This window comes from Piliocolobus tephrosceles, chromosome 8 (genome assembly GCF_002776525.5).
Source record: "Piliocolobus tephrosceles isolate RC106 chromosome 8, ASM277652v3, whole genome shotgun sequence".
Lineage (NCBI taxonomy): Eukaryota > Metazoa > Chordata > Mammalia > Primates > Cercopithecidae > Piliocolobus > Piliocolobus tephrosceles.
Window position 1 is genome coordinate 70,054,794 of NC_045441.1, and position 27,400 is coordinate 70,082,193.

A 27,400-nucleotide genomic window follows, 5' to 3' on the forward strand; every position below is an offset into this window, starting at 1 on the left:
GAGTATATATTAAGGAAAATGGGAGCCAGTTTTCTGTCAGAGAGTTATTTACAAAGGAGTTATTTACAAAGATGAAAAGGAAGAAAATTAGTTTTCAATGTCTATGAAAACAAAAATACAGATATAAGTGTGGCTGTGTATGAATACATATACCTACATCTAGTCCTTTGCTTTTTCTACTGAGAAGAACCAGGAAGAGCAATATCCCCGTAACAATGACCACACCAGATCTTGGTTTCGAAATACCATTTTCCACTAAAAGGAACCTGGGCTCCATGGAGAAACAGCTGATTCCAGGAATGGAGATAGAGACAGTACAAGCTGAGCCTGGAAGACCTTCAGCAAGAAAGTACTTGAAGATTGGGAGAATCATGTCAAAAGAATATAGAAGGCAGCTTGAAGTGGCTTTCATTAGCCGAATTTGTAGTAATTTGAAAATAAAAATAAATAATAACATTCGATATAACCCCACTGAATAAAACAGAAAATGAAGGTTTGATGAGGAATAAGATATTTTTATATAGTCTCAAGGTTCCTCCCCAGAAATCACTAATTAATTAGAAAACTGGCAGACAACTCCTAAGATAAAACATCATTATCTATAATTCAAATCAAAATTTTGTGTAGAATGCACACAACATCACATCTGCGGTATTCTTATCAAAGATGCATAATGATATAAACCACAAGAAAATATTTGAAAAATACACAGTGAAATACATTCTACAAAATAAGTGCTCTGTAATTTTCAAAAGTCACAAGCTAATGAAAGTTAAGGAAAGACTAAGGAACTGTACAGATTCAAGGCAAAAGAAATATGAAAACTAAATGTAACCTGTGATTCTATACTGAATCCTTTTGCCATAAATGACCTTACTGGGATTAATAGCCAAATCTGAATGAAATCTGAGGATCAGACAGTAATAATATATCAATGTTAATTTCCTAATCTGGCTGATTTTATTTCGGATATGAAGAAGAATGAAAAAACACTGACATATTTCAAGCCGAGGTATGATAAATACATTTTCAGAAAGCTATTTTTGATGATGCATATCAATAGTAAAAACATTTGAAGTATGCACCTCAACATAAATATATATGTGTGAAGTTTTATTTACCTGTTCTATAGGACTAGCATATTTAAATCATGAAAATACACTCAGACATGAAAATTAAGATAGATGTTATATAGAATTAAGCTAATTTAATGGGTCATTTTGTATATCTACTGTGGTGCAAACACTTCATTTAGAAGCCTCTAGTAAGCAGAATGGATAAAAAGGGGATAAGTCTGGCATAACTATTTAGATAGTTTCTAAAACAGGAAGAACCATAATAGAATGAGAAGAAGTGAAGCACCAAATCAAGACAGTAGTAGTGGAAAAAAGGAGCAAAGAGCAGACTGGAGAAATATTTAAAGAAGAAAACTTTCACAGGACTCAGGAAGTGATTTGCTATGTGAGATAAGGATGGGGGAAGGCTTGAAGATGATTCCAGATATGTGACTTGGGTAAATGGATGGAAGAAGAAATGAAGGAAAAATAAGAGAAAAGTTGAGGTTAAGAAAGAAGAAAATACATTTTTTTCCAGGCATGTAGCATTTATTAACAATAGGATTTTCACAACACAGTAACGAGAAAGGAAAAAAAGCCCTAATGCAGGGTGACAGGTAGCAATGAACTAGCTCCACTGAATATAAGCATAGTGCACTGTCTGGGTGGCTGCTGTCTTAGTCAATGGCTTTGAAGCATAGCCTATTGGAGAAGGTACGTTTTGTGTAAGAGTGTGTGTGTCTCCGTGTATTTGTATGTGTGTATATTTGTGCCTCCATGTAGGTACATACATGTGGATGTTTATATCCATGTAATTGGCTATTTTTTATGAAACTCAAAATGACTACTTAGGTTTATGAAGAGTTGATGAGACAGAGAAAGTCTTATTATGCCATACTTCATGGGTTTGGGTAGAATAAATAGTCATTCTTCTTCTTTAAGGTAAATTGTTATTAAATCATATTATTAAAACTAAATACTTAGGTGTGATTCAGCTTTCATGTGCTAAAACAAAAAATTATGAATTTAGATATGATGAATCTTATTAGACTCTTATGGAATTTCTACAAAAGTAATAGGCAGGGGTAAAGATAGAAATTTTTGCCCTCATACAACTACGTATCAAAAACTTGTTACTTGAAAGACAAAGTAATACATAAATAGCTGCTGACAGTATAAATAGCAATATTTTAGAGTTTCCCCTGATCCACAAAATTTAGACAAAATGTTAAAGTGCAATTCATTTTTCAAGCAAATATTTAACTATACACCCTTGCTTTGTATTATCTAAACTTCTAGGCAAAACAAATAGGGAGTCAAAATTTCAAATAAAAGTGAAGACTTGTTGGACTTAACAACATGACTACCACAGAGAAAGAAGTTGGAGACATTTTACCATCTAAATTTATTTGCAATTGATTTCTTCCTTTCTTATGGCAACATGTATTTCTCTTTTAGCTTTTCATTAAAATATATGAACATGGCAAATAAACCCAGGGCTACCTAGCAAATAATATTCCACCAAAGCAAATGCAGGAGAATAAAGGATAAGCAAAGCATATGAACTTTCATTCTGGGTTTCTTTTAAGCCCTAAGATGTGACTAATTTTCTTGACTCAGATGTTAATAATATACAGCTTTCCTAATGTAAAAGCTTCTGCAGCATTCACTGAATTATAAAGCATGACATTATCTATCAACGTTTTCTTCTTAGGCTCTAATACTAGCAAACATCTTTCAGGAGAAAATATAAACAGAAATTTACTACCCACTGGTCATGAATGGAAGTCTTCCAAAGTAAGAAAAACAACTGATGCAGCACAAATATTCAAGGGACTCAATTAAGTCTCCATATGTTTCAGCTTAATATTGTATTAAATTTAATTTTTCATTGGAAAATAGTAGTATATTAATAGTCATATAAGTATAATGAAAATACGAATCCATTTCACTGTTGTTTCATTCCTTAAAGTAAACTGCTGTGACTTTCCAAAATTAGAAACCATATTTTATAAAATTTTGAAAATGTTAGTTGTTTATATTGGTATTCAACCACAGGTCAAACATAGTACAGCAAATACAAAGCAAGTTTTCTAACAATGTGCCTTCCTAATGCATTTCCACTCAGAGTCCAAAGACCCATTCTGTGGTAGAGAAGAAAACAAAACTAAAACCTTATCCAATGGCTACTGGCACGTATGGCATGTACAAAATGTATGCTATATTTCAAAAGAATCTGAAATATGACCCCTTGTCTTTTCAATGTTCATTAACAACATTACTATATAACTTAACATTTAACATAATACTACATATTTATAGTATTATTGAGCCTTCTCAAAAGAATATATGTAAAAAGGTATATTTTAAAAAGGTGAGAAATTCTATTTCAAAAATTGCTTCCCTAACTTGTTTGTCGAGGATAGGAGAAAATCCGAAACAAAAAATGCACTTAAAAAAACTTATTAAAGAGACTCATAAGACAACTATTTAAACTCTCTAGTGTTTCATTATTTTTACATTTAAATAAAATTTTAGGAATATATTTTTGAACTATGCAATAAAATCTTTAAAATTAAATATGTTCTCTCTTAAATCTAGACCTTAATAAAATGCCTGGAAAATAATTCTTGCTACTATATAGTTTACAATTTTAGGTTAAAATGCTTGATTATTAAATAAAATATACACAAATATTATATTTTAATAATCCTCATACAAATATGTATAATTTTTTTTTTTTTTTGAGTCGGAGTCTTGCCCTGTCGCCCAGGCTGGCATGCAATGGCGCAATCTCGGTTCACGGCAACCTCTGCCTCCCAGATTCAAGCGATTCTCCTTCCTCAGCCTCCCAAGTAGCTGGGATTACAGGCACTCGCCACCATGTCTGGTTAATTTTTTTGTATCTTTAGTAGAGACAGGGTTTCACCATGTTGGCCAGGCTGGTCTCGAACTCCTGACCTCATGATCCACCTGCCTCAACCTCCCAAATTGCTGGGATTACAGGCGTGAGTCACCACACCCGGCAAAAAATATGTATAATTTTAAATATTCTGATATTTTAAAAAAGTTTAGTTTCTTTCTATAACCAAATGTCTTTTTGCAGTTTTTAATAGACTTTTGCAGAAGGCCTCTGTGGTAAGCTGAAGCAAATCATTTTAGTTAATGATAAAAGAATGTTTCTGATTACATGATCAAATTTAATTTACTCTAGGACTACAAAAATCATTTAAGTAGCATTGAAGAAAGATGGCTGGATGTCCATAATACAACAGATAGTTAATTTTCATCATCTGTTTTGAGAAAGAAAACTCTGATTAATCTACAGTTGACCAGAATGTCTTCATTCAAATGTATTCAGTATTTCTGCCAAATGAGTCAAAATGAGTCTGGCTATTTACTTACTCATTTTAATGAACCACAAAATAAACTACAGATTACTACAATGTAAGTTTAGAATGTTAATATTAAAAAGACATAATTTTCAAATTGATTTGGGGGTATAATCTATTATAAACAACCTTATAAGAAGTTTCATTCTTTTTACTCAGCTAAAATAAATATCAGAAATAAGATTTAGGATGTGAAAACTAGTTTTTTCTTTTTTTAAAGGAATAGATTCTATAAGATATTACCATATATTAATATATTATATTTTAAAATAAAACATCTGTAAAATTCTATTTAACTGGTTATTCTGTTAGCTAATATAATTTATTATGACTCAGGGTGGAATTTCCCTGCCATTCTCAAGTGTGTTAAATTAGCAAAGAGTGATCTGTTTGGGCTATTGGAGCACTATTTAATATTTTACAATAATAGAGAATACATTAAACAACTACATATTCCATAGAGAAAATTCACATAATTTAGTAGAGTTGTTTTTTCCTTAATTTAAGAGCAAGAAAATAACCATAGCAATATATTCTTAAGGTGTACTGGTTAAAATGTTGGTCCTTCATATTCCAATTATCTTTAAAGAAGCTAAATGCGTGACATGGGAAAGCTATCAAACGGAAGGGAAACAATTCCTTTTCTTAAAGACTCCTCCCCTTACCTTGGAAGATGAAGAATCACATTCCTGACATATCCATCCATAACCTGTTTGTTTAGGAGACTTTTTCAAAGGAGGATCCAAACAGCCAAAATGGTAGCAGAGTCTGCATTCATCACACCTGCAGGGTAAACAGATTTATAGGTAGGTGTATCTAAATAATATAAAAACCATCTACTTCAAAGACAAAAAGACAAACTATTGTATATTTCAACTTCAACACTGTTAATTTTATCCTTGGCTCACAAGATCATTAAATTAATGATGATGATAAAGGCAAACTAAACCTGAAATAAATGTTTTAGCAAAAACAAAATACAACAGCAATAAAATCAACAAACAAAACAAATATTTAGAACACTGACAGCAGAAATATTAAGAGCATATGAGTGAATGTATATGTATAATCATGTGTTCAAAACAACCACAATAATTTCAATTGTGAACTTAAAGAAATAATCATTTGCCCATTAAATCACTTTAAAGTATTTAATAAGATACATATATAATTCAAGGATATGAATCCAATAAAATACATTTTGATTATTTAAAAAATTTTTAAACTCAGAAATTCTACTAGGCTACACAAGGTTGCAATCAATGCTATATGATTTGCACCTGATTTCTCTCTTTCTTCAAGTTAAAGTAGATTGTAACTGAACTTTCTAACATTTATAGCATGCTAACACAATCTACAGCAAATAAAAATAACCATTACATGTTAAATCACAGAACATTTAAATATACAAAGAGGTAAGACACTACCCCAATAATTTAGTTTTATTCTCTCAAATTTACCTGTCACTTTCTTCAGACCATTTGGTTTTACAAAGTACTTCCTAGTACATTTAAAAACTTACAAATGTTTTGATAGTGTCTTTGCCACCTATGATGTACAAAATCTAAGAAAACTATCATACCTATTCTTCGTTTCAGACAATCTCATCCTGCTGACAATGAAGAAAAATCTGTATTATTTCAGTGCTTTGTAAAAAGAATTTTGCATCAGTTGGAATAACAAGACTAAAATTTAACAACAAATAACAAAGAGTATACATCTTATAGAAGGGATTGCATTCCTCATTTCATAGTAGTTTAAAAAAAAATTAAACAGTAATACTTTCTCAACCAGTCTGTCAGATTTTCTTTATTGTTTATCTTTCACTGATTTAAAACCTCAAATGTCAAGAAATTTACAATTAAGAAACAAACCAAGGGGAAACTTTATAGAACATATATTACTCGAATAAAGTTAAAAACTACTATTCAATAACCTTTTAGGAAAAAAAGGGAGAAGAAGCTCTTCTTACATAAACAACACACAAAGAAAAACAATTGACTTTAAGAAACCATCATAATAAAAGGGAGTGTAAATCTACATTTTTATTAGAAATTTCATATTATGCTACAAAAATCCAATCTTCCAAAAACTCATTTGGGGAATCAAGAGTTGCAGAAAAGTTAAGCAACTTAATAATTAAGTTACTCAGATATAAAGAAGTTTAAAATACAATTGAATGCCCTAAGTTTATGCATTTCTTCCTCTACAACTTTCTCCTTATGAAAAAAGTAAGCTTACGTACTTTTCCAAAAACCTTGTAGACTCAAGATTTTGAAAAATGCTTACTATGATAGTTCTAGCTACAGGAATAGATAAAATCAAATAGCACCAATAGGACCAAGAGTACTTTATTTACTATGACAATATCACATATCTAAAAATATATTTAAAAGCAGTTAAAATGTTCAAATACCTGTTGTTCTGGCATTAAGAAAGAATAATAAATAATATAAACTAACTTCAAATGTGACATAAGGAGACTAACTGGCAAGCCCACATAATTTTATGCTCTTTCTCAATACAACATATTTACCTTTCATTAGACAAAATTTCAATTAAACCTATGGATATAGAAACCTTCAAAGTATAAGTATTTCTGAGTTTATGAGAAGGTTGAGATTTCTAAATAACTGAGAGCATACTCCTTCATACATAAAAATTAGAGTTTTAGTCATCTTTGATGTGAAATTTAAAAATAATCACATTCTTGTTTCATCAAATAAACATATTAAATATAATTTATATTTGTCATCTCAGGTCATCAATAAAAATAACATACGCTGCTACATGTCTAACAGTGTGTCAGCCTTTTGTCCTTGGAATGAGGACCAGTAGTCGACTATTCTATTTGAATTCTTGTATTCAATGTTTATAGATTTTCAGGGTCTTCGTTTGCCTGAAAACTATCAGCCACTGCTTCCTGATATTGTCAGTGTGTTTGCTTAAGCATAAATTCCCCATTAACAATCTGTTATGGATTCAGAAACCAGACCACTAAAACATATTGAGGCAATGTAAACTGACAGTAAAAATACACGAAAATGAGAATTTCTACTGAGTTAAGTAAATTGGCTCAATTTTGTTTGTTAACTATAGTCTTTTTTTCCTTAACTTCAGGTTTTTCGGTAGTGTGCCATATAGTTCAGATTGCTAATAATCAAAGTTCTTAATGAAGTATTAACATTTTCCTAGTTTACATCAATTTACTACCTAATTACTGCATATTTACTTTATAACTCTGTGTCATAATAATTTTCAAATTATGATTTCTAGTGTATAACTTGAGGCAACTATCATGATTACTGTGTATCACAATTCATTATTTATCACCTTAATGTACATAAATAATCTTGTTGATATAGCTATGAAATTCCAGCTAATAAACCAAGAACAAGTTTGCTACACTGATATAGTTCCTATCTGTTGCTGATTTCAACTACTCGTACAATCAAATTATCTTTCAGCTCAAGAACTAATAAAAAGACAAGGAGATTTTATATGCTAGTTTATCAGAAGATAACAAATATATGCCACCTAAAAATGACCTAATCCTTACTGATTGATTCCTTCATTAGCGATAGCTTTCAGAATTACTTAGTCGACATGTGGAACTCATCTATTTGTGATGCATTCCAAAGGAAAAAGAATTTGCTTGTCAGAATTAGTGGTGATTGGGAAGTTCTCTAAAGTTCTAGCTCATTCAACAGTAAATAAAAGCTGCAGCTTCAAGAGTAAGTAGCAAAAAGTAGTAGTTAGTACCCTTAGGAACTGCCAAAATCCAAAAAAGAGAGGGGGAAGAAAAGAATCCAATCTTAAAGTCAATAGTTTTGGTGATAAATAAATATACAAATATAAGATATTTGTAAAGATGTCCCAAATTATTTCAATGTGAAAAAAATCTGGTTGTTTCTATCTTAAAATATTGCATTGAAAAAATCCATAGTTTTATGTGCTAATCACAGAAATATCCTGATGGACACAAGTGAACTCTAGCAGAACTTTCAAGAATCAATAAACTGTAGACAAATATAAGAGATACCATTAAGAACCCAAGAAATCAAAGAACAATGTGGATGGCCAAAATAGTGGCTTATTAATTTTACGCACAAATACCACTTTGTAATCTTTATCAACTCCTGTCACCCAACAAACTCTGGCTATGTTGCAAACTTAGACCATTTAAAAAACTTGAAAATCAAAAACTCGTAAAGGTCTATAAGCATCTGCTATCTAAAAGCTGCAATGGAGTTAAAGTAGTTATTGACCTATTTATGGTTTCTACCTTTATTTCTTACATAAACTTGGAAACACATGCAGCACATAATATAGGACATAACTTATCAAAATAAATAGTGAATAAAATGTTTTAAAAAACTTTTGCAAAAGCAGTCATTGACCCACAAAAGTATAGGGATATAACACAATATACTTTATTAAATAACACAAATGTCTATGTAATAAAAACAGATTATTATACCAATAGCACATTATTAAATAGGAAGGCAATGTCTTAAAATATTAAAAAAGAATATAAAACTAACCTGTAAAGAAACACTAAGATTTTTTAATAAAATTAAAACTGGATGCATAAAGAAGTATCATTTAAGCCTCTAAAAACACTGTACACATGAACACTATAGAGCATAAAGGAATCCCAATTATAAGATAAAAGCAAACCTAATTAGATTCTTACTAAATACAACTTCCTAGATATCAGATTAATAACAGATATAGATGTAAATAACAAAGTAGTTTAATATATGGTCTTTTACACATTAACAAAATGCAGTGACCAAATAAACATAGTCTATATGTATGTAAAATACTTACTTAGTATATGATTAAGAATAGTACCCTAAACAAAGAAGGGGGAAAAAAAATGATTTACCTTCATATGTGCTATGATCCATATAACAAGCAATTGGTCAGGTGTTTACCTGACTACCAAGAATATGCAGACAAGTAAAAAGAAGCAGCTGATTTATTTTGTCAGGTGCCTAAGAGGCCAAAAGTCAGTGTTCCAAAGGGTTTTTTTTAACATCTCTAATTTCTAACAGATAATTTCATTAGAGGAGTAAACTAAAACTACTTTTTAAAACCTAACTGAAACAATTAAGTGCACCTCCTATGCAAATAATTTATAGCCATTTGTAAGCTAAACTTTAGAAAGAAGCAAAATCCATAACATAGACTTGAACTAGGGTGTACATTTTCATGATTAAGTTGATTGTGATAATCACATTATCTTTTATGCCAATGGAACATTCTACTTATAGCCCCTATAATTTTATATAAAGCGAAACAAAAACTGGACTCTGAAAATATAGACTATTATGTCTGTCCACTTAAAAATAAACTAAATATCCAGAGAACTGATGGGCTGGATTTTCCAACTTTTTCATTTCTGTGTAAAAATTCCACACAAGAATGTTCAAAAAAATTAGTCTTGAATACTGTCATTACTTAAATAAAAATCTCACTAGCAGCTCAAACATCTACGCAAATCTATTAACATGTAGTGATGAGTTCTTTCATTGAATAGTGGCCAATTATTTCAATTAAACATCTTAACGGAGAAAATACAAATTGTGGTTAACAAGTTAAATCACTTTACAAATAATACAAGCTTGCACAAAATTCTACATTCTACCAATATTGAGTAACATTTAGTATCAATAAGTACAATATTTTATTCCTTGTAATTTACAACAATTTTAGTGAAAATTACCTACATGAGCAGTTTCTATACAAAATAGTTCGAAAATGTTTTCTAATCGTTTCACAAATATAAGACTAACGTGGAGGACTTGAACCTATTTCATTAATACCACTACAGACTTCTGTATCAGCCAATAATGAATGAATGGGTAGTAAGAAAGACAAAAATATTCTTTACACATAAAAGTACACATAAAAATTAATTTTAAAAAATTAGAAAAGTATCCAAATCCAAATCTGTATTTAATAGTCACTTAAATAGTGGGATCAATTTAGATCGCTATATCTGCGGCAGCCAGATTACAAGATTAAATGTGAAACAAAAAAATGAAAGATGAGACAAAACAATTCATATAAAAATGCACAATAAGGTCAAGCAACTCTTCACAGCATGAGAGAAGAATTAGACATTTCCATACCTGAAACACGTCTGCTTTGTTCTTTAATAAACTGATTTCCATCTGCTCATGCCCTTGGAAATTTTTCAGCAGTACAACCTGCTGTGCTCAAGCTCCATGTAACTTTGTATTTCCCTGCTCATAATTAACTAATTATGCTCTAATCAATAGTGTAGATCCTGATTTTACAATGTAAATCAGATAAATGAGATAATTGCTGGGGGTCAATCTCATTTTATTTACAAAGCCCAGCATGCATATCCAATTTCATTACATCTTATGTACCTGAACAGCAGTGAATCTTATCGGCAGGCCTACAGAAAGCCTTAGAGCGAGCACTATGGCAAAGAGGCTTCCACTTTTATAAAGAAATATTTGCAAAGCATGTCTATCTTAGAAATCACAATCCTTAATTTTATGTAAACTTACAAAGTGCTGATTCAGACAGGTAGAAAAAATGATTCTGCCTTTGTATGTCACGAAAGTCCAAGTTGAGTCTCTTAAACAAGTTTCAATTGCCATTTTTAAATTTTTTAAAAAATTTAATAATGTAAATATTCAGGCCTGCTGAAGAGTCCTTCTGAATTCCTTGAATAAATTCTGGTGAAATATTCATGAAATATTCTCACATTGAGAATCAAGTAAAATAGCGCTGAGTTTTATGAAATAAGTAACTTTGTTTAAAAACAGTGGTTTTCATTAATAGGATGTAAATACAGGGAAATAGAGTGTAAATATTTTATTTATTGGTCAGTAGTCTGTTTTTAACATCATAAATATAAAATCAGATGAACACTCAAGCAACAATGAATGACAATGATCTACAAACAGTGCATAAATATAATTTCTAAAGTTAAGATGGATAAAGGCTAAGGCTAAATTTTGTTTTCATATTAAAACATAACCCTAATTTCAAGTCTTTTTATAACAAAAGGATGAGTGAATTGTGAACACAGGCTATGTTTATTGATTTCTTTCTGTATCTATAATAGTGCTGTTTCCATAGTCAGTGTAAAACAAACATTTAACTAAATTATATAAAATAAAAAAAAATTGTATATGTTGCAGATGAAATTACTAATTCTATTATCTAGAGGAAATCTAAGGGCCCTTCTAAGGAGATTTAAAAAGCGCATTCCTTTATCAAACAATGTTGAGCACAACACAATGATTTTTTTTAAAAAATACTACCTATGAATGGTTCTTAATGTGGTATTCCAGGCCAGTAGCAACAGCATCACCTGGGAACTTGTTAGAAATGCGAATTCTCTACTAAATCAGAAACTCTAGGGTGAAGAGGGGAGGGAGTAAAGTGGGTAGAAGAAGGATGAGGAGAGGAATAGGGTAGTCACCTGTGTTTTTACAAATCTTTCCTGTGATTCTGATGCACAAAGTTTGAGAACCACTATCTACTATTATATCATTCTTCCTGTGTTTCAGAGACGTTTCATCTCCTTCCTGATATTTTAATGTTTCTTCCTTTCCCTACTGTGTGATAAACAACCATCATTTACCTGATGTGCCATTTTTCTTGTGTACATCTGTGAAATATGAATCATTTAGTGTATATTTTCTTAAGTACACATCAATTTTCTCCTTATAGCAGTTGAATTGATTATGGACAGGGAATAATTTTACACTGTGGATATGAGAGCATTTAAGAGATTATTAGCACAAAGTATTCTAGTTACTTCAAAAGTTTTCTTACTTCAACTATACTTTTCGCAGGACCTATATCCTATGAATTTTGCAGTCTATATGTATAACATGTGACAAAGATTCTTAGGACTAGCACCAAATGTGGAATAGAATATCTACCATCACAGAAAATGCAAAATGGAGAATGATGATAATATAGTATTCTAATTGGAATCAAAGTGAAAAGGATTTTGATTAACAGTTGATACCAAAACCAGGCCTAAGAGTTTCTCAAAAAAAACTAAAATAAAGCAACTGTGAGTAATTTCTCACTAAATATTAAAAGAGGGCCATGGTCTAATGTATTAGTATATTCCACATAGAAAATGGCAATCTGTCATTTTGCTTAAAAGCAGCCAGAGTTCAGCAACAGTAATAATTACCAACATTTCCTTAAGCTAATATAGTGATAACTAGTCCTATCTTATTCTTTTAAACAAAAGTCTACTAATTTTGCTAAAGATTACGAATATTTTTCCTCCAATATGATGAGATCTTTCAATAAGTTAATAATCTGTTTATATGTAATTTCGTACACATTCTACTTTCATCAAACATCTCATCCAATCATAGGATTCCTCACTATAACTAGAGATTACTAGATTACAGCAGCTTTACAATTACAATTGCTTTTGATTATCTATAACAGTACCTACTCTAGTTCTAAAGTGTAAACTATTTTCCATTGTCACTATACCCGAAAAGATGTCCAAAACCACATTTATTAATCAGAAAATTCCAAATTACATGTTGACAATTTACATGTATATGTGCAATTCAATTTCAGCAAAGAGTCTCTTCTAAATCAGTTCAAGATTGAGTGATGAAATATTCAACATATTTCTGCCGTTGACTTAAAACTGGATCATTAAAGCTTGAAGATCAAATTTTAATTCTGTATACCTCTGGAAAGATACAGATGTTGATGAAGATCTTTCTTTCAGCTGGTAGGTTGTATAGTCAATAATCTTTGTATTTCCCTCCTTATTTCCTAAGTTCATATTTAAGGTTGAGAAAAATAAAATTATACTGAACACAGAAAGTTTATATTAAAACAATAAGGACTGCATATATTTGGGTATTACTAAAAATATCTAGAGATCAACACAGATATATTTTTATTCATGAGCTTAAAATCTGAAGTTGTAAAAATGTCATGCTAATATGCTTTCACACTAGGACTAATAAGTCAAAAATAGAATGTCATATGCTTCACAAGTCTTTCACTTTTGCTGACTATTATAAATAGAAATAACATTTAATATGAGTCTATAGTTGTTTTACAATGCAGTACTTCATATATGAATCTATGTATGAAGCTGAAGGAAACAGAATAGCAGACTAATGGAATGCATTGTCTTTCTTGTTTGTTACTTGCATTGTTGAATAACAACAGGGAGTAGCATACTGTATTTATTAAGTCCCATAGGCTTCAGTAACTCTTCAGTAAGTCCAAACACTGTGTATCATCATTTGCCAAAGAAGCAAGAGGGAAAGACATTACTTAATACGACAATTCTGACAAGACATGTATCCAGTATTTTTCAACAATGCACATATCAAATATTTCTGATTAGTGCAAAAAAAGCAAAAAGAAGAAAAATAGGAAAAACAAAAATGCACACAGGCAAATCTACTGCCTTTTTAGTCCAAGTAACAAACCAATCAATTATATTCTATCCAAACCTGACAAGCAAAAGGCAACTTTTTGCAGTGACAAGCTTATAGAAAGGACAATATAGCTGTTCTCCTTTACTTTATGTACTCTATCGAGAGTTTAATCCACATTTTTAAAATCACACTTATAAAAGAGGTTTCCGGGATTGCCTCCGAGGATGAGCTGTGGCAGAGTTGGGTCTCATGAAGGGTATCTACACAGTAAAGTGATAAGAAAAGAACATTAACATTTAAAGATCATAGCAGCTCTGCACTATGTCTTATGAAACATACTAACAAACCACAGTAGATTCAAATAACATATGATCTGGTCCAAAGAGATAGATACCCTAAACCTAAATGCCATGATCTTGTGTAGGTTCCTATTGGTTAAAATTGAACTATTTTATCATTTGAAACATTGAGTTGCCTCCTCTTGTATTATTATTACTTTTGGTTGTCAAAATAAAACTACCTTTCTAAAGCAAAAAAGAAAATAACACTAAAATGATGAAGGGCTTGTATTTATAAAAGGAAACATCTGAACTATAAATATTTTGAAAAATTTCAATTTGCTATTTTTTCATCAAATATGGCAATTTAACATTGCCTGAGAAAACAGGCAACTGTGCTGAAAACAAGCACATCTAATCAGTATGTTACAGTGCTGGTTATACTCAAATACAGAGACTCACGAAGGAAATTTTTAAATGAGTCTTATCCTGTGACTAAGCTGACTTTCTTTTAAAAAGACAGTATTAGAAATATCTTTGGTTACAATTATTTGTTACCTTTTTGTCTTTGTTTTCAGGGGAGAAATTTTAGTGATTAGAAGTAAAATTTTTTGACTGGGGTAAACATAAAAAGTTATCATTTCCTTCAAATATTTAGATCTGTGAAGATGAAGTAAAAATGCCAAGTAGTCACACATCACAGAAAAAGTTCATTTTTTAATAATAACAATTAGAGATGTGTTTAATGCTTCTAGGTTCCATTGAGAAAAAGAAAGTGAAAAGTGGCACACAGACAAATAAAGCGTTACTGAGGAGAGCTATCATGCCAAACTGAATAACCTCCAAAGAAAGTAAAAACAAAATTGTAAACACCCCCCCCCCAAAGAATACAATGTTAAACATAGTTTTCAAAGACATGTTGTATTTATCAACATATAAGAAATAATAGGGTAGAATTCGCTTGTTAAATAGTAAGGTCACACATCCTAACTTTTTTCAGTGCTTCAGTCTCTAAGTGAAGAGCTTTTGAGCACATTCTGAATCTGATATACGGAGAACTGCTTTGTTTGTAGTTTACTACCGGAAAAGTATAATGCAAGAGGAAGCAACCATATCATTTATAATAGAAATACAATTAACTCTTAATTATATGCACAAATAATGGAGATGAGAAGACAACTGAAAATACATACTTGTATTTGACTTTGAAATGCATCCAAATATAGACACAGTAGATATGGAAATCTGCTTTAACTCCCAATTAAATTCAAGTTGATAAGTTTTAGATAAAAACTAAAGAGCTATTGCTAATGTCCCTACATCCTAAATTTCACTAGAATAAGCTAGAATAAGCAATGTGACTTGTCATGGCTCCTATCTTTCCAGGACAAAAAACTGTGCAGTATTTTAAATCAAAGATCAAGTTTGGGCTTTGTATTTATTTCATATGCAGCTAGTAAGCAAATTAATGTAGAAAAAATTGTTTTCAAAGCACTTCACTGATGTACATACCAGTAACTATCAATATATTCTGTATCTCATATAGTTACAATTGCCTGTCAAGAGGAAGTATCTACTTTTTTTTGTTGCAACAAAGTCAAATATGCTAAAGCAGTGTAGTGGGGTGAGGCGGTATGCCTAATGATTAGTGCATGAACTGTATGGTTAAGACTGCCTAGACTCAAATTATAATTCCACCATTTTCCAATTGTATAATCTTGGGCAAGTAATTCTTCTCATTTTCCTCACCCATAAAATAGTAATGAAATCAATACCTATCTCATGCAGTTGTTATGAGGATTAAATGAGATCAAATGTGGAAGGCACCAGCACACTGACTGGCATATAAGCCCTCAATAAATCTTGGCAGCTAATGTGAAGGCCAGTAGATTTTATCATACACTATGGTAGTATTTTTCTGGAAGTGAAGAAATTATATTCTAATACATAACTTAATCTACATAATATCATTTAAATATATAATTGGAACAATTTCTATTTCACATTGCTATGTACCCCAGTTACCTGACTTGTAAAATGGAGGTATGTATACCTCATAGAAAGAACTGTTGTAAGAACTGAATGTAATAGTAGAGTCAAAGATCAGAAAACATAGTCTGGGATACAGTAAGCATCTAACATTATCATTACTATAATTCCCAGGCCAAAATGACTTTAAAATAACATTTCACTGGGGAAATCAATCAAATTTCAAAATTTGTGTCCAGTCCTATTTTCAAATTCATTTCACCTCGTTTCATTATTATGTTTATTTTAAGTGTCTATTTCTTATGTCCAAAGAAATATAAAATCAGTACAAATAAAAACCTTGCCATAGGAGTAGCAGATGAAACAGAATGCTTAATTTAAAAATGAAAGAAAAATCAAAACCAATATAGTTGGCTTTTCAACTAGAAGTTGGATTGTACTTGTTTTGTATGACTCCAAGGGTTGAAATTTTTAGTAAAAACGTATCACCTCACTTAGAGAAATCGTCAATAGTTCCCGCCAAGAGGGAGGAAGGGGCTCACAGCTCTATCCCTGACAAAGCTCGTTCCCTGCTGCTTAGTAGTGATGCTAGGCAGATAAATCAAGTGTCAGATGAATGGTGAGATTACAGACTTTGGGATCTTTTTTGAAACTGTGTATTTGTTTTGAAATCTCTCAGTTATAAAAGTTACATAACTTGAGAAAAAATGAAGTTAATGTCTTCATTTTAAAGATAAGACAATGACCTTAGAGGTAACTCGATTCAAGGTCATTCATTTAGTCAATAGAGAAACTGTGGTAAGAGTCTCAGTCTTTCCAAATGATTAAGTATATAATATATAATCCTTCCCTTGTATAATTTGACAATATTAACACATTGCAATGGAAGATAAAACTGCAAAAACAAATCTTACAGAAACATAAATGTGTAAGATGAGAAATATTTCACTGCTGTAGGTGCCTGAAATTATATCGTTTATTACTCTAAAATTGTGTACCCCAGAAATACCACACTTCACTATGTAATATATACCATGTTCAGGCTTCTGTTTTCTTTAAATACAAATTACTTGACTATACTGCATCTATTAAAAATGTTTTAAAAATTTAAAAATCCAAATATTTATAACATAAACAAAAAGTATGTATGAATAATACAAAGACACTTAAAGGTCTGATGTTAAAATACAGATTTTAAAGTCAAAGAATGTGATAAAATAAATACTAAATGTGTTAGACAGGTTAGCCATTCCACATGTCTAACAAAATCAGCAAATCAATTTAATTACAGAAAAAATATACCAAGTGAACATTTTTAATTTAAATTTCACCAGAATACCACCTTAATAAGAAAAGTCGAGTGGCAGCTGGGCTACCCTCATTATCCAAATATGAATATTTTGAAAATTAAACCTCTCTTCCCCAATTTTTACTAAAAAGCATTTTTGAAAATAACTTTTAAAAATTATAGCACAAAATTTACTAAATTTTCTCATTCCTTCCTTAGAATCTAATCTCTTTATGGCATACAATGAAGCATCATTTTAAGTCTAAAAGACATTTATCTTAAGATCACTGCTTTTTGTAAAACCAGGTCTAAGGCAAAAAGGAAACATTTTTAGTGGCAAGGATGGCCAAGTAACTTTCATGAACAAAATACAAAGCATTTAATTTTAAATCTTACACTGTTCCGTGCATAAGGGCTCTGTTACCCTAAATTGTTCAGTAAATGTCCAAGACAGCCTTGGAAGAACGGTATTTAGAGAATGAAGTAAAGAACAGCAGGGTGCAGTGGGGAATAAAGAAGGAAGAGAACACATGCCCTGCTCTGGTTATTAGTGAGGACAGTGGTGCACTTTCCACGACGACTGGAGTTCAAGTTCTGGCCAGTTTATCAGGTGAGGAAACGAGCCAGAAGGTTGAGGGAAGCGAGACATAAGGGAGCTGCAGAACCCAATTATACACTAGCAATAAAAATGAGGAGAGGCAAGGCAGACAGAATGGGATCCAAGGGAGAGATAATCAGAAGTGAGCAACAGAAAACGAAGGCAAGAGAAAACAGCAAAGAAGCTAAGGTGAATAGAATAACATGGCAGAAAATAGAGGCTAGACACTGAGAAAGGTCTCAAGGAAGTCATAGGAATGGGAAAGGAAGAGAATGGATCAAAAAATGTTTTAACAGAAAACTGTTTCCAAAATATTCTGATATTTTCAGCTTTCAAATTATATCTATGGCTAAATGTTTTTAAATGTTTTGAACAGAATCATTAAAAATATGTGACTAGAAGTAAATACATTGAAATACTGTAAGATTATAGGTGATTTAAACTTACTTTTAATATTTTTGTATATACATTTTTACAATGATCAAAAGCTATTAAAAGAAAAATATTAATTTTTCTACTTACAGTCCTTTAACTTTTTAAAGAAGACTTTTTTTAAAGGAATATGTTAGATTTACAGAAAAATCAGGTAATACATAGATTCAAATACACTCCCTTCCTACCTACACACACACACACACACACACACACACAAACACAGATACACACACCCCTTCCTTTAAATTTAAGTGTTAAACTCTTCATTTTCCCACCATAGGCCATTTGACAGCTCAGAGCTAGACAAAGATGAAGGAGAAGATAGAATAGAAGAAGGGACAAACAAGATTTGGGAGTGTGTGCACTTTATTGATTCTTATGCAGTACAATGATGTTAAACAAGTTGCTGAGTTAGATACATGGGTATCAACAATGAACTTTGAGAATCTGAAGGGAAGGCAAACTTTCAGATGAGGATTGAACTAGCCTGAACTGTACCTCTAGCATTAACTGTGGTAAGGGAAAGTATTCAAACAATAGCTGCATAACAACATGGTGGGGATATTACTGATGAAGTTCAAAAGTTAGGTAAAATTTTGAATAGCTCAATATCTCAAATTCCTCCTACCCTTGAATCCTAATTCACCAAGAAATTAAATTGTGATTTCAAATAATAAAGGCGTACCACTGTGCCCAATGGTAATCACTAGTCAAAATTTAGAAAACTGAGGAGATTCTGGTATCAGTACCTATGATAGATTAGTCACCTTAAATCTATCAACATTAGCTTTTACTGATAAAATATTATCTATTTTAGATGTCATAATAATTCTAAATTGTGGCAATATGAATAAAATACATTAAAAAGTTCTAGTCCTGGCCAGGCACGGTGGCTCACGCCTGTAATCCCAGAGCTTCGGGAGGCTGAGGCGGGTGGATCACCTGAGGTCGGGAGTTCAAGACCAGCCTGACCAACATGGTGAAATCCTGTCTCTACTACAAATACAAAATTAGCCGGGCATGGTGGTGCATGCCTGTAATCCCAGCTACTCGGAAGGCTGAGGCATGAGAATCGCTTGAACCTGGGAGGCGGAGGTTGCAGTGAGCTGAGATCGTGTCACTGCATTCCAGCCCAGGCAACAAGAGCGAAACTCCATCCAAAAAAAAAGTTCTAGTCTACTATGTCTACTATCACTGGGGCAAGATACTATCAATGAAGTAAATAGGTACTAAGATTAAATCTACTGAATTGACTGAAATCATGTCAAGATGAGGTTGATTTTTTTTTTCAGTATATAGTGATAAGTCAAAATTCCAGAAAATCTTTTGATGAAAACACCAACAGAAATTGGTAAACTCAAGAAACAACTTTACTTCCTATGTAGTTCCTTATTAATCACCATGACTATCCGGTGGTATCTTGAGTTCTTTTTAAATGGCTGTAAAAACCCGATATATCCAAACAATTCTTAAAGGTCCACTTTTCAAATCTGCTTTATCTTTTTCTTTTCAAATCTGCTTTATAATTGGCAACAACCAAATAGAGCTTTTAATAAAGTGTTAAAAGTCTGCTGGGTTCTGTCCCAGGCTAAAGTAACATACGATAGGAAATATCTGTAAATGAACTGGAAAATGGTATCCAGTTCCCTTTCTCCTGTAAGTGGAACTGTCAGGTCAGTAATAGCATCCAAAAACTTCAGGATAAGAATATCCTAAAGTGAAAATATATTTGATGGTAGTTACTGATGAGGAGTAATTATGCAGGATGATTTTCTTTACAAAATACGCAGATGGCCCTAAACGGTTTTAATCCCAGTTGAAGTTTACATGCAAATATCCATGCATGCATATACTCAGACACTGAAAAAGAATAAAAGAAACAAAACGAACTTCCCAAGACTGGGAAAACCGTGTGATTAAGGAAGACCTCTTTATTCCTTATTTAAAATAAATCTTTAAAAGTTAGCATTCTGACAAAGATATAAATCTCTTGGCATTCTCAGTGGACTAAACCTCACAGCACCTTGAAATAGAATTACAAGTTATGAATTCAGAGTAAAGCCCCAAAGCTGACCTTCTATATACAGGTAGAGATATATCCCCTGACTAGAGAACAACTAGAAAAAGATCAGTCTCCAATTTCAAAGGTGATGAGAGCAGGGTAAAAAAAAAAAAAAAAATCCACAGAATCAAGGTGAAGTTTTATCTCATACTCTAGTTGAGTTGTTCGTGATGATGCTTGATATTTACATTATGTAGCGATTATCATTTTGTAGGTGATTATAGGAGCTTCTCATTTGAAACACAGAAAATAGAAAATTATTTGACTTTTCTTTTTCCACTTCTCCCAATTTAGTAGATAACAAATACAATTTAAAATCCACCGAAAAAACATTTATTCTCTACATTCAATGGATGCCTGAGAGTATTAGGAATTAATTCTCCCAGGAAACCCAGGTTGAGAAAACCTGATCTTATTTCCATCTACTTCTAGGGATATAGGATTAAATGAAATGCCCTTGACTCAAAAAAAAATTGGGAAATAGTTCAGCAAAAAGCTCACAGAGGAAATTGAGTTAACCACAGAATCATATCCTCAGAGCTAATTATCTTTTGAGACGCAGCACAGGACTCATGCTTAAAAGTACAGATTCTGGAGAAGTAGTTCCTGGACTAAAATCCTAGCTCTGTCGGTATCAGCCTGAGACCTTGAGAAAATGACTTAATCTCCACGTGCCTCAGTTTTCTTATTTATAAATGTAAATTAAAACAGTAACCACCTCATAGAGTTTAAGAATTAAATAAATGTATAAAGTAATTAAAATAATGCTTGGCATACGGTTGTGGTAAGTGCTTACTTTCCTTCACTATGAGTTCAACTACAACCACTCTTACTATCGCTACAATTTGTTCTAGTTTACTACTGCTACTATTACTATAAAGCTGAAAATAGTGATTACTGGCAGTTGACTTGTGTTCCCTCAGGCTCAGTAAAGTTTCTGAAGTTTCTTTGAAAAGCCTCTGGCTAGAATGGAAAAACAGTAACAACAACAACTGGAAATAACACTCCTTCTATCCTAGCAAGAAAAAATAAGATAAACTATAAAATTGTAACTTTTCAAGCCATCAGAGAGCTGACGTCAGAGGGCAACCAAGTGGACTGAAATCCAAGAAAGATAGGCCCCATAAAAGAAGGATGGGATCCAAGCTCTGGATCACCTGTGGCAGAGCATGAGAAGAAGAGCTGCTCAACACTACACAAGTAAGAATTCAGTCATGAATAACAATACTAAAGAGTCCATGTTCTAATGCCCTGAACCTGTGAATATGTTACCTTGTATGGTAAAAGGGATTTTGCAAATATGATTAAGAATTTTGAGATGGCGGGCCTGATATAATCACAGGAGAGAGTTCTTATAAGAGAGAAGTAGGAGGAGTCAGAATCAGAGAGATAAATAGATGTGACTATAGCTGCAAGAGGTTGGTGTCATGAACCAAGGAGTGTAGCAACTTTAATGCTAGAAAAGGCAAGAAAATGGGTTCTAACCCAAACACTCCAGAAGAAACCAGCCTTGCTGAACACCTTGACCAAATGAAACTGGTTTTGGACTTATGTCTTCCAAAATTATGAAAAAAATTTGTGCTGTTTTAAGCTACCAAATTTGTAGTAATTTGTTCTAACAGCCGTAGAAAACTAACAGATACCTCCATCAGGTACTCAAGAAAAAGATTCAGACAAATTAGGCCATTAGAAAGACCATTCACTAGTTGGTGGTGTAGACCTGGAGAAGGGGAGCAGCCACCACAGTGGGAAAGACCCAAAGTCTCACCCAGACCCTTCTCCTTTAAGGAATAAAAGCCATAATGTCATTAAAAGAAAGGCTGTAAACCCTGTTGCCACACAGGGAACAGAGCAGTCTCACTGTGAAGAGAAAAAAATATAAGAGGAAAAAAAATCCTCTACTCCTACAGGAGTGACAGGAAACACTTCTGGGCCCAGTATACTACCTCGTATCTTTTAAAGGTCTCCTACCCCCGAGAGTCAGAAAGAAACTCCCTCACAAGATTTGCCAAAGACACAAACCAGAATAAGGCTGCCATAGGAAAAAGGGCCAGGAACAACGAAAAAGGCCTACACTCAAGAACCAAACCTGTGGTTCGTTGGAGGCCGAAGGCTGAGTTTGAATGAGGAAAATTAACAACTCCTTTGGCTAATACCACCAGACCAGCAAGCACTGAATAACATGTGACAGCAGTCTACTGCTAAGTAAGAGGAAAGACAGTGGAATGGGGATTCTTCAGTAGCACAGGCATGCAGAGAAAGGTGAAATTTAACAGGGGAGTACAAATGACAAAAAGCACTCTAGAATTACAACCTCAACCAGAAACACAGGAAATAGTAAAGAAATCTGAAGCCTTGTGGTACACTGAGGTAAGCAGAGCAACAAGAAAATATAAGCCCGGCTCAACTCCAGATTAAAATGACTCAACTCCCCCACACTAACAGCCTTGAAAAAGAACAGGTGTGCCCTTTCAGGCATAAGTATTCTACTGTTCAACTCATGATGTCCAACATTCAATCAAAAGTTATGAGGCACCCTGCGCACAGTGGCTCACGCCTGTAATCTCAGCACTTTAGGAGGCAGAGGTGGGTGGATCACCTGAGGTCAGGAGTTCGAGACCAGCCTGGCCAACATGGTGAAACCCCGTCTCTACTAAAAATGCAAAAATTAGCTGGGCGTGGTGGCGCACACCTGTAATTCCAGCTACTTGGGAGGCTGAGGCAGGAGAATCACTTGAACCCGGGAGGAAGAGTTTGCAGTGAGCCGAGATAGCGCACCACTGCACTCCAGTCTGGGCAACAAAGACTCCATCGCAAAAAAAAAAAAAAAAGTTATGAGGCACATAAAATGAAAAAGAAAATCCACTGTCAAGAAACAAAGCAATCAGCAGAACAAACTCTGGGATGATGGAGATATTAGAGTTGCAATTAAACTAGAAACCATTAACAGAAATATACATGGAAAATCCTCCAAATATTTGGAAATAAAATACACTTCTAAATAACCCACGAGTTAAAGAGAAAGTCCTAATGGAAATTAGAAGTTTAGAATCTAAAGCCTGAAAGCTAGTTTTGCTTGGCAGGGCTGTATCACACTTTCTGACTATAGTGAAAACAGATCACTGTCTCAGGGAGATAACAGATACAGTGCTATTTCAGAGCAATCTAGAATGTTGCTATGCCAATCTGGTTCAAGGCGCACTATGGGGGGTAAAAAACACCCTTTAACTGGCCTGTTATTTTACATATAGAGTTTTTAATAATTCTGAGTTTATCAGCACCTGGCTTCAACATTGTATAATACCATTTTGGCCAAGACAATTGTATCGCCTCCCTAAAAGCTCTAAGAGTCAATGATTCAGGTTCAGCTAGTAAAGAATGGAGCTCTTGGTATCATGACATCTTCACATTACAACAAAAAGAGACTTCAAAAAGGCAATTCACTGGGTTTAGATGAGTGATATGAGGGCATATGCAAAAAAGGCATATGCCCTTAAACTCTTAAATTTCTTAAACTTAAACTCTGAGGTACCATTCCTAAATTGTTCACCTACTGATTGGAATCTTCAAGAGTGAGATCCAGGCCTGTTTTTGCTTATTTTTCTGTAATTCCTTCTACAGGTGACATTTTTGTATCTCTAGCCAAGCTGAGAACCGTATCTTAGGACTTTAGCTTAAAGGGCTTTATTTATAAAGCAGTGATTGTTATAGTATAGTCTCCAGACCAGTAACAACTGTATCACTTGGGAACCTGTTAGAAATGCAAATTCTTGGTCACCACTTCAGAGTTTTAAAACAGAAACCCTTTTAACAAGCCTTTCAGGTGATTCAAATGCACCCTAATGTTTAAGGACCACTGTCTTAAAATAGAGCAAATTCAGCTGGGATGAAGGTAACCACAAAGAAAAAGGAATAGAAACAAATACAAAACAGATAAAGGGAGTAAAAGACAAATTACAAATATTCCACAACTTTAAAGTGAATCAGCTGACATACAACTAAGCAGAGATAAGTATTATTTATATACAGAGATATTTCAGTCAGTAAAACAAAGCTTAAAAACGGCAGAGTATTAAAATCTCATCTTGAGGCTCTGCTACATGGTAATTAAATTTATCTGGAGTCAGCCTGTGACTCAACTAAACCAAGGACACCTACGTAATTCTTTCAGCTGTTCCATTCTTATAGCGCATGATTTCCTGCTGTACCTTCAATATCCACTGAAAGACAGTCATTTACTTAAAGCAAAGGTCAGAAAATTAGAATTGAATACTTAAGGGGTAAAGAATAAATGTGTAACAGTTACCAAATTTATTTCCAGAGTTCTATTCCTCTTTATATTCATTTTTATTTTATTTTCGAAAAAAATTCATTTTTATTTTATTTTATTTATTTTATTTTCGCTCCATCACCCAGGCTGGAGTGCAGTGGCATGATCTCAGTTCACTGCAATCTCTGCCTCCTGGGTTCAGGCGATTCTTCCACCTCAGCCTCCAGAGTAGCTGGAACTACAGGCACGCACCACCACACTCAGCTAATTCTTGTATTTTTAGAAGAGACGGGTTTCACCATTTTGCCCAGGGCTGGTCTTGAACTCCTGGGCTCAACTGATCTGCCCACCTTGGCCTCCTAAAGTGCTGGGGTTATAGGCATGAGCAACCACAAGCAGCTCCTCTTTGTATTTATAATCCCATAACTTTAAATACTTTCTGAAAATGTCTAATTCAATAGACCTTTCTCTTTTTTTGAGACAGGTTCTCACTATGTTGCCAGGCTGGAGTGCAGAAACTGCAGGTGTGTGCCTGGCTAATTTTTGTGTTTTTTTAAGAGACAGAGTCTCACTGTATTGTCCCCACAATTCTGGGTCTGTGCCACCATCTCCAGGGAGCCCACCAAGCGCATTCTGGCCCTGTCCCTGGCTGTGGGAGACCCTCCACCCAGGACATCCTGCTCCCCCCAGCTGCAGGGAGCCCCTGGCCCACCAGTAGCGTCTGTGTGGCAAGGCTGAACCCTGGTGCTGGCCAGCGGGTAGAACGGGAGTGGAAAAAAAAAGAATGCATGAACAATTCTACACTAAAGTCACACCATAAAGTCACACTTTTAATAGTATATTCATGAGGCAATAATCAACCATTCTAACTTTCTCTTCTTCTACTCACACTTTTCTCAAACTTGCCTAAGTATTTTAAGAATATAGACATATGTTAAGTATCTCATTAAAAAAATGTTTCCAGAGTTCTGAATTTCACTTGTTACACCTTTTTTGTCCTTTTTTTTCCTTTTTGTGGAGAATGGAGTCACACTTTGCTGCCCAGGCAGGTCTTGAACTCCTGGGCTCAAGCTATCCTCCCACCTCTGCCTCCCTAAGTGCTGGGATTACAGGTATGAGCCACCATGCCCAGCTGAATTTCACCTTTTAGAGAAATCATGGTGTGTTCAAATACGATCCAAGTTTTAAAAGATATACATATATAAAAGTCAACGAATTGTTTGTGCCTCAATGAACATATCCTTACACCTTATTTAATACACTGCATAACTAACTGAAATTACATACACAAAAAGCTGATAATTTTAATGTTGTTTTGAGGAAGAGATTTGATGTTTATTTCATTTGAATATGAGTTGCCCTACTCAGTGGTTGTTCCTGATAAAAGGTTTGTCTTAGGTTTTTATTTGCTGTGGCTAACTGATCAGGGCTACTTTTTTAAAATATCTAATTAATCTTTGTGTGTGTCTGTGGTCAAAATGAGGCTCTACTTAAATGTTACATTCATGAGATTAACGTACTTACATTTTTGTTGAAGAATTTTATTTTACTCAGACTCCTACCATTCTAAAATAATACCATGCTCATTTTTTGCTCCCTTCTAATCTCTAGCCACTTATATGCAACAATTTAGTAGCATATACTTATGACATAAAACAGGTTTCTTCATTCCTATGTAAATATCTTATAATCTATAAATCTAAAGAAGATACATAATTTTTTAATACTGATTTGTTATAGTTTATCACTCCCCTCCTATACAATGTTTTCAGTTGTTTTTATTTGAGGAGTTACATGTTTTCAGTGGGAATAATTTTCCTAATATAACTATAGCTATAAATGTCTTTTTATATTAGCGTTTCTTTATTTCCTTATGATAAATTCCCAAGAGGAGGGTTATTATGATTTAAAAAAATTTCATGACTAACAAAACCAAAACAGTAAGAAAATGCAATTCTTCATTAAAATGAAAAAGTAGGATTGTAAATGAAATACATTACATTTATAAAAGACATTTAAAAATGGAGGAAAACCAAAAATACTGTTATTTTCATTAGTTATTAATGCATACAAATTTGACAATTTATCATGTTGGGAAATGGGACAGTGTGTGTGTGTGTGTATGTGTATGTGAACAATACACATTACCTTATGAAGTTAATACAGTCTGCCCTCCGTATCTGCAGGTTCTGCATCAATGGATTCAACCAACCATGGATGGAAGATATTTGGGAAAAATAAACCCAATAAAAAATAGCAATACAACAATAAAAAAATACAAATAAAAAACAATATGGTATAACAACTGTTTACATAGCATTTACATTGTATTAGGTATTATAATAAGTATTTAGAGATAATTGAAAGCATATGGGAACATATGCATAAGTTATATGCAAATATGATGGCATTTTACATAAGGGATTGAGCATCTTCAGATTTTGATATCCAAGAGTGGTCCTGGAATCAATGCCCCATGGATATGGAGGGATGACTGTAACAATGATAACTCTGCAGTTATATTTTATACTGAATGAAACAAAGTGGACTATTCTATAAATTAGAACTTGTAAAATTATGTTTTATAAACAATAATTGTCCTGGG

The 27,400-nt window shown here is 33.0% G+C and overlaps 1 protein-coding gene across 12 annotated transcripts in view; it reads right to left on the bottom strand.

Annotated features, from left to right (window-relative positions):
- PHF14 (PHD finger protein 14) overlaps positions 1 to 27,400 on the bottom strand; it is a 200,398-nt gene that overhangs the window by 53,391 nt on the left and 119,607 nt on the right. For 7 of the 12 annotated variants that reach the window (XR_002734259.2, XM_031936051.1, XM_023224837.2 and 4 more), the window contains 2 exons: positions 6,030 to 6,059; positions 5,113 to 5,230 (listed from right to left, as the gene is read on the bottom strand). Coding sequence is in view for 10 of the 12 variants with exons in the window: in XM_031936051.1 (XP_031791911.1) it covers positions 5,113 to 5,230; positions 6,030 to 6,059 (148 nt within the window). In the remaining 2 variants the exon portion in view is untranslated. Of the gene's footprint in view, positions 1 to 4,240; positions 4,349 to 5,112; positions 5,231 to 6,029; positions 6,060 to 11,288; positions 14,136 to 26,955; positions 26,985 to 27,400 lie in introns of those variants that run through there. The other 5 variants (XM_023224839.2, XM_023224843.2, XM_023224840.2 and 2 more) reach the window with 4 other exon arrangements.